General features: G+C 34.0%; 1 protein-coding gene across 1 annotated transcript in view; it reads left to right on the top strand.

Annotated features, from left to right (window-relative positions):
* Positions 1-19,267, top strand: part of TNIP3 (TNFAIP3 interacting protein 3) — a 46,712-nt gene that overhangs the window by 10,508 nt on the left and 16,937 nt on the right. The window contains exons 3-7 of the mRNA XM_088133248.1: positions 206-308; positions 11,216-11,290; positions 14,556-14,630; positions 16,752-16,817; positions 18,138-18,269. Of these exons, the coding sequence (XP_087989374.1) occupies positions 206-308; positions 11,216-11,290; positions 14,556-14,630; positions 16,752-16,817; positions 18,138-18,269 (451 nt within the window). The remainder of the gene's footprint in view (positions 1-205; positions 309-11,215; positions 11,291-14,555; positions 14,631-16,751; positions 16,818-18,137; positions 18,270-19,267) is intronic.

Raw genomic sequence — 19,267 nt, forward strand, 5'->3', positions numbered from 1 at the left:
TATATTTTGTAAAGCTCATAATTAATTAACAGATTATGACTTTTTCTTGGAACTCCAATTTGACCTGACAGAATAACTTTCGGAAAATTCTTAGACTATGTTTAAAAAAATATCCTTGATTAAATAAAGAGTTGAACTCACTTATATGCATATATTTTTTGGCTTTAGAAAATAAGGTATCATTTATTTTCCTCTCTGAAATTAGATGTGACAGTGTAGAACTTGATGATAAAATAAGGATTCTGATCAGGAAGAATGATACTCCAGAGTCCTGTAAGAAGCCAGAGAACAGTTCATATGCCCTAAGTGTAAGTAACTTGTTTTCACTTTGTCATCTTTGGTAGCTGCTTAAAATTAGTCAGTTGAATTTCTTTTATGTAATTGTACACAAACTTCCTTTATTGCTTAAATAATGCAACTATCACCCTCATCTCTGCAGTTGCTTCCTGATATTAGGAAGAATGCTGGCATGACATGGCATTATTTATACAATAGAGTAAGATATGATTACATTGGTGTGGCAGTTGCTGGACATTAGATTTACAGTAAGCAGCTACTGTATGTAATAAGCTGTGAACTAAGCTTGGAAGTTTCAAATCAACAAATCAGTGAAATGGTTGCTCAGGTTTTTAGGAATGTGATCAATACTTCATTGTCCCATCTCCTTGATTGTTTCCTGATTTCTTTTATATTCTTCTGTGTCAGAACTGTAAGTAGACAAGAGATAGATATAGTAGTATGATATTTGGAATAAAATTAATTTATAAAGGTGTTCTTATCACTTGGATGGGTGATCTTATTAGTATGCTTCTCCTTAGTGAAGAAGTGTTATATCATTATTCAGATATACAGATACTATCACATGGTATTTAATCAAATACAGAGACAGAGATTAATTTAAATTCGATTACTGTGCAATGGGTTGGAAATGATGACCTATATAGCAGCTTCCAAATTATGATTCTGTTCATGCTTCTCCACCTTGAAGATAGATCAGAGCTAGCTGAAGACCCATTGTTATATGAAATAAAAGGGAAAATGCCACCTTTTCTTTTCCAACCAGACTCAGAGATGGAGTTTCTTCAGCAACAGCCACTAGACTGCGTTCTCCGTTTCCACACTGGAAGATGTTGTGCTTACTTTAGAGAGAAAAAAAATCCAAGAACAATGTCTGCCTGATATATAACTTAAAAAATATAGTTTAAAATGGATTCCAAAGAATACAGAGCTGAATAAACAGACATATAGAACTGACATATAGATCAGAAAACAGAAAGCATTGTTTTCTGTATTAACTAGTTTCATGTATCATACTGAGAATAATGAGAGGCATATTGGTAGCAACTAATAATTAAAAAAAACCGATTACTTTTCTCCTTATTTTCATTGCTGGATATTTTTCATTCTTCCTACTGCAAATATTTATGTGGTGTTAGCTTAATGCATGGAATGAGAAGTGGAAAGATCTTGTTTCATATTCCCACTTAGACATTTTGTCCAATAATGGACTTAACAATATTGTGTGTTTAATTTAGCTTTCTATTTAATCTGAAGATATCTATAAAACTTATGAGCAGGTGCCAAAGGAAATGTCTATGGTGTGCTAGAGCCCACCATTAAAAGATTGGTTTTCAGTTAGTTAAATTTCATCTTGATATAATGGAAACACAAGTCTAGATATAGGAACACAATAGCCTGGTAAGACTGTAAAGTGGATCCTGCGCCTGGTGACATTTGCTCTCTATATGTAAGCCAGTTCCTTTCCATTATTAAAATAATTGTCAACTATTTAGACATAATGGATATCAAAGGAGTCTGGAGGAGAGAAAAAATAAGTTCCTGAAGGATAGCCTTCATAATGTCCATCCCATCATGTGCATAAAATTCCTGAGATTTTGATGACCTCCTGACTACTACTATCCTCAGGGACAGTTCATGAAGCCTTTGAAATATTGGCAGAAAACACCCATATATGGATGCAAGGTTGTTTATATGAATAGGAATAGTTGTTTACAGGACTGAAGGAACACAAAATTCCTGCATAGGATTCTTTAAAACAGGGATGATTAACCTGAGGTCCAAGGCCATTTTTTCCCATTTTCTTACAGCCCCCTCTTATAGAGTGCACCCCAAATTTATGTAGAATGGGCGGCTATATAAATACGACAAATACATACATGCATACATACATACATACATACATACATACCCCAAATTGGTAACACTTAGATTAGCTCTGCCTCTCTGTATTTTTTGGTTGCCAAAAAATAATCCCAAATAAATAATAAAGTGCATTTCCCATCTGTAAATTGACTGCCCTCTTCTACTTTACAAGAGTGAGATTCAAGTGCCCCCTTGCAGTTTACAATGTAGTATGTGGATAAACATGTGAAGGGAGATCTCACAACATGAGTAATATCATATCCATATTACAATTCTCTCTTCATTTCTACCTAGCCATGGCACAGATTTTTTCCAGCCATGTCTGCACAAGTTTTCATTCATCTCATCTCCAGCCAATGTACATGGCAGTCTGAATTCATCCTCAGCTATAGTGGTACTGAAGTATTTCTGAGTACTGTTCTGAGCACTGTCCAAAGGCAGCCCAAGTTGATTAAATTTGTTATGCTTCATTATCCATTACTTTGGAGTGGAATCAGATGAATGGCAGTGACCTGAAACAGGAGCAATAGAGACAAAATAGGAAATGGCAGGGAAAAGAGTAAACACTGTGCCAGTGAAGTTTTCTGCTGATTCATGGATGGGTGGTGGATAGCACTAACTCTGGAGACAGAAAAAGGCCAAAGTAAATTTTGGGTCCAAATTTCCTTAGACACTATAAGAACTCAAGATGTGTCTTGCTGAATTTGTCTAAGATGACTAAAGGAAACAAAGCATAGCAATATATTTGTTGTTCTCTTATTTGTCCCAAAAATGTGCTATTGGAATATTATTGATAGCACCCAGTAAAAGCTAATGTTGCCAGATCACATTCAATCCTTAATATGAAAATAAATGTAAGTGAAAAGGTACAGTTAGGAAGAAATGAGGTATTTTTAATATATTGTATAAATGAAAGTGTACAATAAAGAGAGAAAGTAACTATGCTTTAGTGAAAAGAAAAACAATTTATAGATTTTTTCACCAGCCTTCTAAGATTTCAGATTATGCTATATCACTTACTTACTTTTCAAGAAATGGACCATACTGACTTTAAATTGTATTTTACAACCTGCTGTTTGGTTTGGACGAGAGTAGGTGCTGTTGAGAAATAAGAGAACGTTAGAACTAGAAGAATACAAGCTGAAGGTTAGATGGCATGGTTTTTTATGGTATGATAAAATTAAAATTAATGTAGATTTTCAAAACCACTATGTTAGAAGTGTCATATTAAGAATATGGAGTATGGCTGTACCCAAAAATACCTTTACGGGTTTCGGCACAAGAAGCATTTTATAGAAAAGAAACAGCAGGCAAAGAGAAATGGTTCATATATCAAGATTTGTTATCTTTTTCTCGTTTCTTTATTTTTACTGTTTTTCACACTTTCTTTTATCCTTTTTTCTTGCTTAACACTCCTTTATATATGTTCTTATGTTTATCTTTTATTCATATAAAAATCTTCAATAAAATTTATATTAAAAAAAGAAAAGAAATGGACCTTTCCAGTCCAAAATTGGTGGTTTTGGCAGAGAGAGAGAGAAAGAAAGGGAATGAGAATGACAATGAGAATATGAATATGAATATAACTAGTAAAGACAAGGGTAATTCACAGAAATACCTAATTCAGTTCCTTTAAGACGACAAAAGAATGCCATTTGCTACATTTTATTTTGAGAATAAGATGCGGTGTATTTGTTTTAGCTTTCTTGTGTTTCTTTTGAAGCCCTATACTCATTTTTCTCCAATCCTATTTGGCAGCATAATATGTCTACGTACCTTTTCCTAGTGTTTACAGTTTCTACAGTAAAGAATTCAAATGACATCCCATAAACTGACATCCTGCAACCCAAAGGCTCTTGTAAGGCTGTTTTCAAAACTTAAGTGTAAACAAATTTCCTCTACTGCCTTCCTTTTTTTATATAAAACAGGAAATCTTTGTAGAGAAAATAAAACTGGGCTTAAAAAATACCACATGATTGAGAGCTTAATAGGATTGTGAACATCTGCTTCATGCATCAGTAATCACATCCGTAATAATTTTTCATTTGCCTTATGTTGCAATATTGTGGGCCTTTCCTAAGACACAGTAACCTTAATTATTCTTACTTAATTTCAAGGGAAAAGTCAACTCATTACTGTATTTACCCCCTGGGAAGGCACAGTTTTTCTCCCTGAGATTCAGATGGTAATAAATTACCAGATTCACTGGTAATAAAAGAAGAAGGTTCTGAAAACAATGGAATAAAAAGGAGCTACAAATGACCACAGATACTGCATCTGGAAAGTGTAGATGCCGTTAAGAATTCGTCAAAAGAGTAGCTGTTACTTGGAAGTTGCTGCTTTCCAGTGAATGTATTCCTTTTTGTAATGCCTAACCAGGGCTTCAGTTTTCTTTCCCATTTCTCTTTCCTTCCTGTTTTTCTTTCTTTGTTTTTTTGCCTTTCTCTTTAGAAGGAAGAAAGGCAGTGTGTCTATCATGTGTTTCTTTGTTTAGCAATAGTTTGGGTATCTGAGACACAATGGGTTGGTATAAACAAGTGGGGATCTATTTCTTTTATAAATGAGGCATCTTATTTTATAGGTAATTAATTTGTTTGTACAGACTGTATGGAGGGGGGAGACTTCTCATGTACACACTAACAAGTGTGACATAGGCACTTATTTATTAAGTTTGATTCCTGACACATCATTTAAGGATTAATTTCCCAACTTGTCATGGCCGGTGATTATCAATACAACAAATTGATTAAGGCTTCTTGTAGTTCTGGTCAAAAAGATCCTCAGAAACAATAAATAAAGCTTGAAATATTTGAACATCCACAAATATAGTTTAGTCTCTCATGGCACTGAATTCCTGCAGAATGAAATCCTAGTGAGGATGTTCAGAACTAATTTCATTTTAATTATTACCTTGCAGGGTTTTTTTCAAAACTTTTTTCCTGTCATTGCATCTTAAGGTGCATACCTCCAAGTATTTTGACTAAGGTCAAGTGTAGTACAAACCTAATGTATTAAATGTGTACCAAATGAATAGTGGGACAATGTACACAAAGGTCCTGGAAGCTGGTTGGCTGAATTTACACCTGAATCTTAAACAGAGATTTAGTGGGGATTCAATATACACTTCTTAATTCCCCCCCCCCCCCCGGCATCTCACCTTTTCCTCCTAAAAAGGAGAAATGTTGCAGGATTTATTTGAATATTTCTCACAATCTATTTTGTGGCAAGGGTTACTCAACCGTATGCATCCACATTGCTCCAAAATCTGGGCCTGCAATGTGGCACCTATTGAGATTAGTGTATCCTTTGACATTGTGCCCATGTATTATTTTTAATACATTCCTGTCAACCCAGCAGCTCGAAAACTTACGTGAGTAGGTAAATGGGTACTCTCACCCCAGTGGGAGGAAAAATGCTGGCGGTGCCTTGCAAAGGAGACAGGAGCAGTTGCCGGTAACACGGAAGCCGCGCACGCCCCAAAAAAAAGGCGTGAAGCAACGGAAACCCTACCTCCTGCGCTCACCAGCTGAACTCTGCTCTAGGAAGGAGGCAATGGCAAACCACTTCCGAAACACCTTGCCTTGAAAACTCGTCCAGAACTCGTCGCCGCAGAATCGGTCACAACTGAGTGCAGATAAAAAAAAATTATTTTAAATAAAATAATTTTCAATAATTAAAAATGTTTTAATTTTTATTTTAATAAATTAAATTAAATTAAATTTATTTAATAAAAATAAAATTATTTTTAATCTAAAAATTTAATTGCAAGCTAGCATTCTACAAAGCAAAAATCCAACCTCAAGTGCCATCTTTATTTCCAGTAAAGCCTCTGGGTTCTACACAGGTATTCTTAGAAAAAAAAAATGATAATGACTATGTTGCAGTGTTCTGTTTGGAAGTTTTCCTTTTAGAAAAAATAAAGGCAAGCTAATATGGTAGACTGTGCCTGAGGAAGCTGGGGGATGGTAAATGAACATACAACATCTGGCCACATTCACCTAAGAGTTTCCGTAATTTCTCACTTTCTAAATACATGTATGGGTCCAAAATATTTGAAGGATCCTACCCAAAATAATGCTACTTTTGCAATAATATATCAATGCCCACACATACTGTGTGAAGAATTTTGAAAAGCAAGGTAGACATAGCAATAAATTTACCAGCTTTCTTTACATCAAATGTTCAGCATATTTTCAGTTCAGGATGTATGCTAGAAGCAAATGTAAAGATGCAGTTTCTACTTAAGAATGGGATACAGTTTATTGGCAACAGAGAAATACACTTAGTATTCCTGGAAAAGGGAGTAAGAAGTGAAAAAATGATAATAAAAGGCAGAGCCTTAATTTGCAAAGATGAAAGAAAAAAAGGAAAAATTGGTCTCTCTTCCCCCAAACCGCAGAAGATCATTGTTTCTGTTTTTGAATACAGTGTCTTTATTTTAGAAATAAATCTTGAAAGGAACATACATTGTATCATGAATTCCTTGAACTTTTCGATGTGGTTGTTTGTTTTTCATGTACATTTGGTCAGAGATGTTTGAAGACTTCTCTGATTTGAAAATTGGCAGAAGATTCTACTCTGCTTTATACTTTGCAGGGATTTTCCCCAACTATATTAAGCTGTGCTAGAGATTCTTGTTTCCAAAGAATCTTCCAAAGACTCTTATTTCCAAAGAACCAAAAATTACAATAATACAGAAGGGTTTCATGGACAGGATGAAATGATTGCTTACATTTTTTGCATGAAATTTGTTTGAGATCAACTAAAAATTTCTTCAGCAAATTAAAAAACAAACAAACAGGAAAACAACACTGTAGACTTTGGTTGAAATCTGTCAAATTGCCTTAGGGACTATTCCATTATTAAATATTTTCTAATTCTGTGATCAAAAATTCTATAATGTTCAAAGAATCATGTTCCTATCTTATTAAATACATAGATTTCACTAAAATCTGGGAGAAAGCATATTTTGCTTATACTCAAACTTTTTTTTAGTCTAAAATGGATATGATTTATTGCATTCTAGTGTTTTCATTGTCATTTAGCCTTATTTTATTCAAATATGGTAGTTTGTGATATAAAACATAATTGGAACATATATGATATACATTTGTGTAAGGAGATAAGTTGCTTCTTTGTTGCCCATTGTTCCTTTAGTTGGAACTACATTCCTATAATTTATTTTTCATCAATTTTAGATTTAAGAAGAAGAATGAATATATTGTATATTCCTTTTCTGTTTTTAGGTTGAGTGTTTTCAGACTTTATATATCTGGGTCTGAGAAAGATGTATGTAATATAACTGAAGACTTTAAATTGATATAACAGACCCAAACTTTACTTAAAGGGTTTTCACTGATATACAAGACTCTAAGAAATGCACCTATACTTGTCATAAATCCCTCTTTATGCTTATAGTAATCTGAAGTCATCCTCAAACATCTTCCATTATTTTATTATGGGCTTTGCTAAGGAGTAATAAATATTTGAAAACCTTTACCAAATTAAAATATTCTTAGCTAATACTAAGGAGCGGCATACCATATTTAAAATAAAATAAAATAAAATCTTATTTGAAGCTAAGCAAGGAAAATGCACGTATTATGTCTTCAAGAGATGTATATTAAAAACAATAATGAAAACTATTGGAATGCAAATATCTCAGTAAAAAAATTGTGGGCATGGCCAGGTGGGAAAAAATAGAGTGGCCATACATGTGAAAAATTTACTGTGGAATCTGGAAAAACAAGATGAAGAAGGGAGATTTATAATATTACATTTTCAGAATGAATTTGGGAAAATAATGGTTGCTTTAATTTATGTCCCAAATGATAACAAAGCTTAATGAAAGATTTTTTTTCAAGTACTTTTTGAAATGCAGAGGGAAATAATTGAATTTTTGGAGACAAGGACGTGTTTTTTCCCCCTTCCAGATATAGTTTTATATGAAAGGAACTGTGATAAATTCTATTAGGTTACATGTGATTACCACTTCTTTTTGATGTGTGAAGATACAAACACCGTGCAGAGAAAAATATACTTATTACTCTTCAGCTCTTAATACTTTCTTGAGAACAGATATGTGCTGGATTTCTAACTCATTGCGTACTAATCTCATAGCTGTGGAAGTTGCAGGTCCTACATATAACCCAGTAATTGTGTTTTTTCTTATATATTGCTTTTAACCTTTTAATTGTAAGCTGCCCAGAGTCATTAAGAAATTGGGTACAGGTAGTCCTTGCTTAACTACCACAATAGGGATCAGAAAATTGGTTGTTAAGGGGGCAGTCATTAAGCAAGTCACCATATGACTGGCCTCGATTTTATGTACATTTTTATAATGGTAATTAAGTGAATTATGTAGTTGTTAAGCAAATCATGTGGTCGTTAAGCAAATCCACCTTCCCCAATGGATGTTTTTTGCTGGAATTTGCTAAACAACTGAGTGATTCGCTTAATGATCACATGAGTTACTTAACAACCGCAGTGATTTGCTTAACAACCATCATAAAAGAGGTTGCAAATTGTAATCATGTGACCGCGAGGGTGGTGCATCGGTTTGCAATGGTCATAAGTGTTTACAGGTCATAAAGCACTTTTTCCAAGGCTTATTGTAACTTCTAACTGACATTAAATGGACGGTCATTAAGTGAGGACTACCTATAGTTTGAAATTGAAAGAAAGAAACTTAACCTTATTTTCTTTTGTCTCTTTTTAATTTTTTCAAATGCCCCTTTCCCTGGTATTGTTGTAGCGGTGCACAGATAAATTTGAGGAAGGAGTGCAAGAACTGTTAAGAGAAAGCAAACAGTAACTCAGAAACTCCTGGGAAGGGAGGAGGCATGAGAAAAAAACTCAAGATAGTCCTGCTTGAGTCTGTTTGGCATCAGAGCGTACAGAGGAAAATTCTGGCATGACTTCAAGATTCTTTCTGTTAATATACCCTATAGCAATAAAGTAACATTCCCATAATCCTCGCACTGTCTGTTTCCTGATTTGGCCTACTTCAAACAGCTCTCAGTTGTATATGTTGCAGGCACTGACATCTTTTTTTACTTACTTTTTTAACACACATGACTGGTTTTGCTGTGCAATTTGATAAATTGGGCTTTTCTACCAGGATGATGTTTGGGTAGTAAAAGTATGCTTTTTTGGTATTATTTCTTTCAACTTGTAACCCTGGCATATTTATTATCATTTCTTTAGCATTTTCTTAGACATCTGATTATGTGACACATAAGATAATGTTCTATTTAATATAATTGTTTCATTATTTTCACTAAAAAAAAAAGGAAATACTGTATGTCCAGATTTCATGGGGATTTCTCGAATAAAATATGTAGCTAAAGAAATTATACTTAGGGCAAATTTCCCCAGTAAACTAAAAGACTGAATTGCGGTTTGTCTAAATCCACCCACCTTCACAGATGTGCAAAATTTTAAATGAGAATAACTATAGATAATTGACAATATACTACACCCACTGAAAGTGATATATTTCCATTCTTATTCTTACACAGAAGTCAGATATCATACATTTTTCTCACCTATATTCTGTATTTTTAATTACCTGCCCAATACACCTACTTAGTTATTAATAGAAATGCTGATATAGACCATATACTAAGAAAGGCACCAAGGGGAAGAAAATTTGTTACTAATAAGTTCAAAAGGTAAGGTAAACCTCTAGAAAAATATCTGTATTGGAAAGAGTAGACAACATGTCAGTGTGTGTATACAAATATAAATATTGCCTTTTTAAAAATTAAGAATTTCATGAATGAGTAGCAGTAAAAGCCTTAAATTATACCGAAAGTGGTTCAGGAAAATTGGAGAGAGATATTTTCCAGAATATTTAGAATTTTACCCAAATCAGATTTAAACTGCAGTTACTATTTGTGGGAAGTTTATGTTACCATGTTAAATCTGGGTTTCTATAGAAAGCATTATTATTGACATTAACATTATCAAGCAAATATCTGGAATTTATGTTTAGAAAAGTTTGTTTATCAAAACAGTAATCAAAAGAAAATTTGTTTGATACACAAACCTACAATGGTTCACAAAACATGGTTTAACTTTGCACGACAATCAATAAAATGAATTGGCAATTCTGTAAAAATATTTCAAACAAAAACAAATGACGCAATCTAAGATGTACGATACTCCTCTGCTTCTTCGACTGAGCTAATGGTGGAGCAATCTAGATCCGAATCACCATGGAATATAACCTTGCACCCCACGCCAGCCCTTAGTTTAGCAAACGTTCTTCCCACACAGGAAAAGCTCACAACAGCTATATAGGACTAGCAGCTGTTGTAAATTTATTGTTATTGCTGTTATTAGTAATAATATCAAAATTCCATTCTACTCAAATAACAACATAAGTTCCTATCAGAATTCTTTTCCTTTTGAACCCACCAATTATCACAACAGGGAAAATTAGTTTACTTGGAAGAATTAGTTAACTTTCATTGGGACAAAAATATTCATGCCTGGGTTACAAAGGACATGTTTTGTGGTACATAAAGTTCCTCATCCTGGACATTTCCTTCTTTCTTGTTTTACAGTCATTCTCCTGCTGTATAAAGTATGATTTACTCATTTCCTTGTCATGGGCAAATATCCAGTATGTGTTAACAGTGATCAGAAAAGTTCCCTGTTCATGTGAGAAAATAGCATAGAAAAATATCTGATAGGAGGTGGTTATCATGGATGGTGGTTAGGAGGTAATAAGTTTACTCTATTTTTGTTTTGTCTGTGCAACTCCACCCCTTCCAGACAGACTGGAAGACAACATGGAAATTGCAGTTTGCGCACCACTTTGAAACAGCTACCTTTTCACATTAATCATAGGCTATATACTTGAGATATTCTGGGAAGCCCCTTTTATGAAAGAGTCAAATACAAGTTCTAATGCTTTTAGTATTCGACATGCAGAACAATTTGGAAACCCTTCTGTGAAGTTCCTGATACCACAGTTTTAGTGTTCTTCTTTGGATTGATTCTATTTCATAGTATACATGACTTCTTTATATTGTCTGATTTAAAGGCATTTGAAAAAAGCAAGAACCAAAATTGTTCAGGGCAGAGACAAGCTGCTATGGAATCCAAGAAAACTTCAGAAGTAAGTATGTTCCCAGTCTAAAGGTGTGGGTCTATGGCAATTCAATCATTTTATGTTATTTTATAAATATATACTTAGATATGGATGTTTATTATATTATTATTGTTATTGTTATTAGTACAGTATTGTTATTACATCATCATCATCATCATCATTATTATTATTATTATTATTATTAATTCTGCTGTTCTATATAGACAGTACTCTAGGCAGATTGATTTAAACCTTGGTTTTCTACCCAGGCAGCAACTCAATTAGTTTCAAAAGTTTTACTGCCTTTTAAAAATAAAAATATTATGTATTTGGGTGGTAAAAAATTCCAAAGCCTATTTTCATTATTTTAAATGGAGGAAATTATGCCTTCAAAATATCATTAATTGTTGTGCTTCATTCTGGTGTAGTATAAGTATGATCACACTCAACTTAAAAACAAAAAACAACACCTTAATGATTTTCACAAGTAATTACAATTGTGGCTCCAGCTCCTCATTCATTGCATTCAGGCTTAAATCAAAGTAATGTGTGCTTTGTGGATTTATAGCATCTTATTTTAAATAACAAGAAGAGGAAGATCAATAACAGAAATAATACATTTGCCTAAAAGCAAATGAAATATAGACTGAATTGAATTCACAAAGTTATTATTTCAGGCTGGGTATTGAATATACTGCTGTTGCTTTTTGGAATTTTCAAATGGATCAGCATTTTCCCCTATTTTAACATGTATTTGATAGAAGACTTTTTAAATCTCCTATTGAAAGTGATAATTTTGTAACTGAATGTGTTTATTGTACAGATTCATTTTTATAAGAGAAAGGGATCTTTCAGACTATGAGGCTATTCAAGCCCAAATTGTTCCAAAATAATATCCCCTAGGTGAGACTGACATGCAGCCTCTACACCTTGCCAATCTTGTCCTACCCCTCAGGTTTGCTCCTAAACATATTACTGTTTTTTAAATATTATTTTGGGGATGTTTATTTATGCTTTCTCTATTCTCATTTACAATATAACTTCTGATGCTGGCATTGTAAAATTGCCTTTAGCTGCCCTGAAATCTAATACCCATCAGAGATGGGATCCTTCTCTGATGTTTTTGTATTAGTGGGAACCTAGGTTGCCCATTCTAATAGAGCTAGTGTGACCAAGCCATTCAGAGAAGGCCATTGTTACTACGATTCCCACATGATATCTGCAAAGTGCTTAAGCTGCAGTATCTTCTACTCAGTGAAATGAGATGGAGGAAAGTGCCCTGTATCTACAATGTGATCCCTTGTCAAATTTGATCCCTATGTTGGGAAATGCTCTATATCCATCCTGTGGCTGGGATATGATATAGAACAAGTGAAATATTTAAATGAATCTTACATGTTCCAAGTACTATGATATTTTGGTGAAAATAAACAGAAATACATGATTCTCTTTCTGGTCTGGCACATTAGTGAAGTGTTTGGAAGCTTATGTTGTGTTTATCCCCAAAAATAGTATTTAATAATTTAGTTTTATTTAGTTTTTAAGCTAGTTTATGAATCTAATTGCTTCAATAATCTTTGTTAGGGTTCAGACAACTTTAAAGCTGTTTAATTTGAAACAGAAATAGTTCTTTTGAATGCTGTGGAAGTAGAACAATGGAGAAGTATAACATTTGTAGAGTTCATCACAGGTCATTCTTATAAAACTAAAGAATATAGTGCTATGTTCAAATGTGCCCAAGGGACAATTTCTCTATGAAATAATACTTCACTGGAGGAAAGTAACAATTTAAAAATATTATGTAACATTGTGATCACTACTTTGTAATGCGCCACCATCAGCAGGACTAATTGGACATATCTGATAGTGCCCGATGTACAATTTACATAGGATACTAAAACAGGCTAATTTTACTTACAGTATAATTTTATGGAATCTATTCAAAAGTAAGTACCTCTGGTACCAATAGCATTGTACTTCCAAGTGGATATAAAGCTCAACTCTTAAAGCTTCCATTCTTTAGGAGGAACAAGTGCACTTGAATAACAATAGCATCCTTCAAGATCAGCATGCATCAGATTGCACGTAAGAGAAGTTGTCCATTTAATGCCATGCTTGAGAGTTGGAATTTTCAGATGACTCATATTAAGTAGTAATACCTTGACTGAGCCCTTTTAAAAATCCTCTTAATTTCCTCTAGCTAGAATTTAAGATGGGTAATTAAACAGCCTGTGGTTGCAGCCTTAGTGGAATGAGAATGTTGCCTATTTAAGTGATACTAAAGTGAACTAAAGCTGTTGCAAGCATATGCTAGCTATGGTTAATTTAATTACTGGAAAGTAAGAGCATCCAGAATAAAACATGGCAAGTCACAAATAAACCATCACTTGGTAGGCTTAGAATGCCTTTTAGTAAGGGATTAAAATTATGTTTCTGGAGGAATAGGCACCCATGTATAGAACATATGAAGGTAAATAAATAGCATGTTAAAAGATTTTAACAAAGCTGCAAAATATTATTTTGGTAAATTGTAAAAATGGCTTTAGGATTTTTAAAAATTGTATTGAATACTTTCATCACAGAAAATGTGTATTTTGTTTCCCTTTAATTCCTTGTAATATTGTAAGTGCATCAACATAATTTTAAATATTACAATACTGTATTACAGAAATATTGTGAATATTTTGGATAACTGTAGAGTTTGTGGAGTCCTTGAGGTTCTCTGAGCTTGATTGTTTTCTTTCACAACCAAGCTCAGAGAACCCCAAGGACTCCATAGTTCAACCCTGAGCTACATATATTTTCTTCCATTGGTACTATAGAGTGTGTTTCAAAATATAGATAAGCTTTTAGTTGGTAACTGAAATATGTGATTTTATATATATGTAATATTTTAAGTCAAAATATGTTGCTGGCTGAAAGTAAATCAGATTCAACAATTCGATTTCCAAACACCCAATCAGATTGACATTCAATATAATAGCTTAATAATAGCTTCCAACATTCCACGGGGATGGAAAAAATAAAAATAAAATATTCTAAAGCAGAAGATAACACAACAAAGTTCAATTATTAAACAGTTTCAAACATTTGTAACAGAAATAGAAAGAGCAAGGGAAGAAACTTGGGGGGGTGAAATTTACATTGGAACAATATCTAATATTCAGATTGATATGTTATTTTTACATTATTTAACTGCAAAACTAGACTGGAATCTATTCATTTTTATTTTACTTAGGTCAATGTAAGTTGATTTGTCTTCAACTGAATCATTTTGTTTTTGTTTTTGTAGTGTATATTTACAAAGAAGCTAACAGATATATCATTAGGACAAAAAATTATATCATTAGAAAAGCAGAAGCAGGAGGTAAGAAATATTTTTTGTTGGACTTTGAACCTAAATCATTAAGATTCTCCAAAACACATTTCCTATAATACTTCATGGGTTTGCCTGTGTGGAAGGAGAACTGCACATGGAGAACAAGAGCAATGGGGATGGCGGTTTTCTCTATGACTCATTCCAACCACACAAGCAAGCCTGGCAGGTCACTGACTCAGAAGTGCGTTTCTAGATGCTAAGGACAGCAATGTGCAGTCCAACAGTTACACTTGAGAATCACTTTCATAATCACCAAGTTATTTATAAAAGAGTTACCAGATATCATGTGACTGCAGGTTATATTTTTCTACAAATAAGATACGTAAGGGGCAATCACAAATAATTTCTACAAGGAGGAAGAACGGAAGAAATCTGAAATGTCCAGGGTAGATATATACAGAACTCCCTATCAGATTTTTTTCTGATGACAAAAAAGGAACATGTATAAGAAATGGGACATATAAACAAAGAAGAATGGTCTCCAGTAACTTTAGGAACTGTTTCAGACGGACTACAGCTCAGAATAAATAGGGGCTTGCAAGAGATAATAAAAACAGCAATAATATTTCTTTGGGTATATTAGAGGAAACCCCCCCCCCCCCCCCACTGACACTGTGGTCCATTGCAAGGAGAAACAGGTGAATTGATACTGGATAATGGTAATGCAGCAGAACTCCTTAACACCTACTGTGTTTTGTATCTGTCTTTTAGGGGACTGCTCCGCCAAGCTTTCCCCACACTGTTGCATGCTAGATGTTTTCAACTGCAACTCCCAGAATTCTAGCTGGGAATCCTGTAGGTTGTAGAACAACATATCTGCAGAATGTCAGGTTAGGAAGGATGGTCTAAGTAACTCTAAACTTATATATAATATACTACTCATTTTCCATGTGTTATTCACTGCATTTTTTTAATGATCTGATAAACTTATAGTTGTGTGAGTTATTTTCTTCCCATATAATTTTAGTGGCACACACTGTTATATGTTTTGCTTGCAGGAAATTATAGGTATGCTTGATTCTGTCCTATGTATGGACTATATTAAGCATGTGGCTACATATCATTACATAGTTGTGAGCATAATAATACCACATTGTATGTAACTGTGGCACATTATATACATACCACATACACATAATATTTGAAGCTGCTTGTTTGAAACTCCTGTTGGACATTTCTGTACCTGTGGTATAATGAGCAATCAGACAGAGTTTGTAACATTCCCTTTTTTCAAATGCAAGTTTATTTTATTAATTTTCACAGCAAATTAATTTTTTAAAAGTCCTCATTAATAGAGACATTTTGCAAGCATTTCCTTGAATATTCTTTATCTGCATACATTTTCTCTGATAGAAATAGAAAAATAAATAATAATTGTGTTTCAGTGTATACATTATTCAGGAATGATTCACATTAAATATGCAGCCAAATCTTTTGTCTGTGAGACTAGCTCTGCATATTGAAATCCACGGAGTAATTATAACATGTCACCAAGAAGCTGGAGAAAAATATATATCTAATGCTATATTGTGAAATAAAGAACTTTCAAAGATTCAAGGAAACCTACACATCTTGGAAATTCCCACAGGCAGTTTGAGCTGAAAATTTACATTGCTGGAGTACAGTATTGACTCAGCTGCCACTCCCGATCTATTGACTTGCCTTGCAGTTATATTGATTCTTAGGTTTTATCTTCTGTATTACACAGTAGATCAAACATTCTATACCATAATGTAAAACAGTCATGAATTGTATAATGGAAAGGTTGGAGGAAGATAGAATCCATAAGCTTTAAATGGTCTGAGATTTCCATAGTTTAACAACTATATATTTTCCCTAACTCCTCTAAATCTCAGCTGGGGAGGCTTATAGCCAAAGCTTAGACTAGCTGTAAAATCTCATTCTTGCATACGTGTACCCCAAATAATTATTTTAGACAAGAGTATTATGCCAATGATGTTTGAAAAACTGCTTTGCCTTTAATATTATAATGTAGAAGAATGTAAACCCATAATAACATGACAGTTTAAAGATTATATGGTAAAAATAGAGTAAAAATTTAAAAATAATTTGAAAATATTGTACTAAAATTATGCTTCATCATTTCAGCTTTTGTCAGTGAACAATCAATGGGATCAACATTTCAGGCAGATGAAGCAGCATTATGAAAAAAAGGTAAAACAAATAACTGATGTATTGCTGTTTCAAAGTATGATCTGTTTTCTACTATGTAGTTATTTTTCTTTATGAAGTAAAACAGCATAACACCAGGGAAAAAAAGCAGAAAAGAGAAAACAGGACTGCAAAGTGCATAAGGGTATAAGAGTATGTCCTTTCAGGCTAAACGAGAATCACCAGGTATTATTTTGCTATAAAATGGGCAGAAAATCAAGGGTTGGGAATATTCATAATTAATAGTGGCAATAGGTAAGTAAAAGTCTTGGACTGGGATCACAGAGACTCAGGTTCAGGTCCCCATTTGACTGTGGAGCTCATGGAGTGATTTTAGGTCCATCATAACCTCTCAGGCCACCTAACTTCACACAATGTTTTCCGGAGAAACCTGACATTTCTGCCATCTTCAACCCCTACAGAAAACGGGGATATACATGTAATAACAGTAACAACAACAGTAACGTTGTCTTTTATATTTGCTTTGTTAGTGGCAGAAAAAGTGTACTTTTATTTCATCTGCCCCATTGTCATTTCCTGCATTCCAACCTTAGATTAACTGACTACTTGTTTCTTTGAAACCCCAAAGGCTGGGAAATAATAAGAAAACATGGCAGCAACCAGGGCATTTTGGGCTACTTCTGTGGGAGCCATGAGTTTTCTTCCAACGGTGGCTCAGATGATATACCTTCAGAAGTATACCTTGGAGGAAAAAAAAATGGCATCTCCACCACTGGCAAGCAAAGGAACAAAGGAGGAGCTGATGTTGTAGCAACTGTTGAATATCCTTTGAACGCTGCCATTGACAATGTTCAAATGACCCCATTGTGAAGAGGGACTCACAAAGCTATGTGTTTTCATTTCTAATCCCACATTAGGGATTTGAGTAAAGGGCCAAAAGCAGGAAAATTACTATTTTAGTAACTCAAATGCTAACAAGCTAAGCAAGTTTTCAATGTAATTTGCATACAACATCTTAACAGTCTTCATAGGATACATTTAAGATTAAGGTGTAATTTATACTGTAAACATTCAAGGGGTTGAGGCAGAGAAGTAGCCTAGGGAGTTTTGTGACCTGAAACTGGGATTTTTCCTTCTACAACACAGTCATTCTGTCAGCTATGCATAAGCTTGTTTCCAGTATTGGTTGATTGTTAAATCTTGATCTGGCATCCTAGCTCTGGACTAAAATACATTTCACTGCCAGTGGTTTCCCTTACATTCGTGAATGGACTGTTGTGTTTTCCAATCACTGCTTCCTGCTGGAACATCTTAGAATAAAATGATATATATCTTACAACTTAGTTTTGTGTCATGTTGCAGGTCACAGAAATGGAAGCAAAACTGGAAACAGTGCAGAAGATTGTTAGGGATCTTGAACGAGAACGGTATCAAACGCAGCAAGAGTGCCAAAGGCTGGAAGACCTGATGAGAAACCAATTAGCACAGGAAATGGTAGGAGAGCTGGATTGTGCAAATATTTTTATTAGGCCTGGTTTCTACTATTCATTGTTCTAGTGTTTGTGTTTAAATGTGATACTTCAATGTCTTGCTCAGTTGAAAAGTGACTGAAATAGCAAGGAGTTACTTTCACTTGTATTTCTGTGGCCTGGAGGGGAATCAGTGTCTATTTATAATGCATTCACTTTACATATATAGAGGTACTTCTTTTAGTTCCTGTTTGTTTCTTTATTTATTCTCAATTTATAAAACTAGAGCTACTTTGGTCTAGTGGTTAAGGCACCAGGCTAGAAAGCAGGAGACTGTGAGCTCTAGTCCCACTTTAGGCATGAAAGGCGGCTGGGTGACCTTGGGCCAGTCACTCTCTCTCAGCCCAACACACCTCACAAGGTGGTTGTTGTGGGAAAAATAGGAGGAGGAAGGAGTATTAGGTATGTTCTCTGCCTTGAGTTATTTATAAAAATAATAAAGGCAGGATAAAAAATCTAAAAAAACCCTCTATATTGCTTCAATCTATCACATTATAAATAGTGTACCACTGAAAATTGACCTCATAAAATAAAGGAACAACAGTACATAACAAATACATCTATCATCCAGTTAAAAGGCTCAAGGGATGAAAAGCCTTATTCCACAGATCCTTGAGAATATTTGCTAGTAAAGGACAATAGCAGGAAAGAATAGTCTGATCTCAAAAAGTAATTTCCTATCCTTCATGTTCTAAAAATTATTAAACAATGTTATTTTATGTCAGACTTTTGGCTTCTCAGAGAGCAAAATGGCATCTGGAACACAGTGGAGTGGCTGCAGAAATTAGTTCCAGTTATAAGTATTGATTCTGAACCAATTTAAGATATTTTATCTTGCTTTTCTGCCAAGAGCAGAATTCTGCTTAAATTCTGCCAATTTGAGGTATTTTAACTTGCTCTTCTGCCACATTTGAATAAGTTTATGTACAACAACAAAAAATATAATCCCTTCCTGATTGCCTA

Source organism: Python bivittatus, unplaced genomic scaffold (genome assembly GCF_059951505.1).
Source record: "Python bivittatus isolate LINGU-HERP-01145 unplaced genomic scaffold, Pbiv_v1 ctg000070_np1212, whole genome shotgun sequence".
NCBI classification, from domain to species: domain Eukaryota; kingdom Metazoa; phylum Chordata; class Lepidosauria; order Squamata; family Pythonidae; genus Python; species Python bivittatus.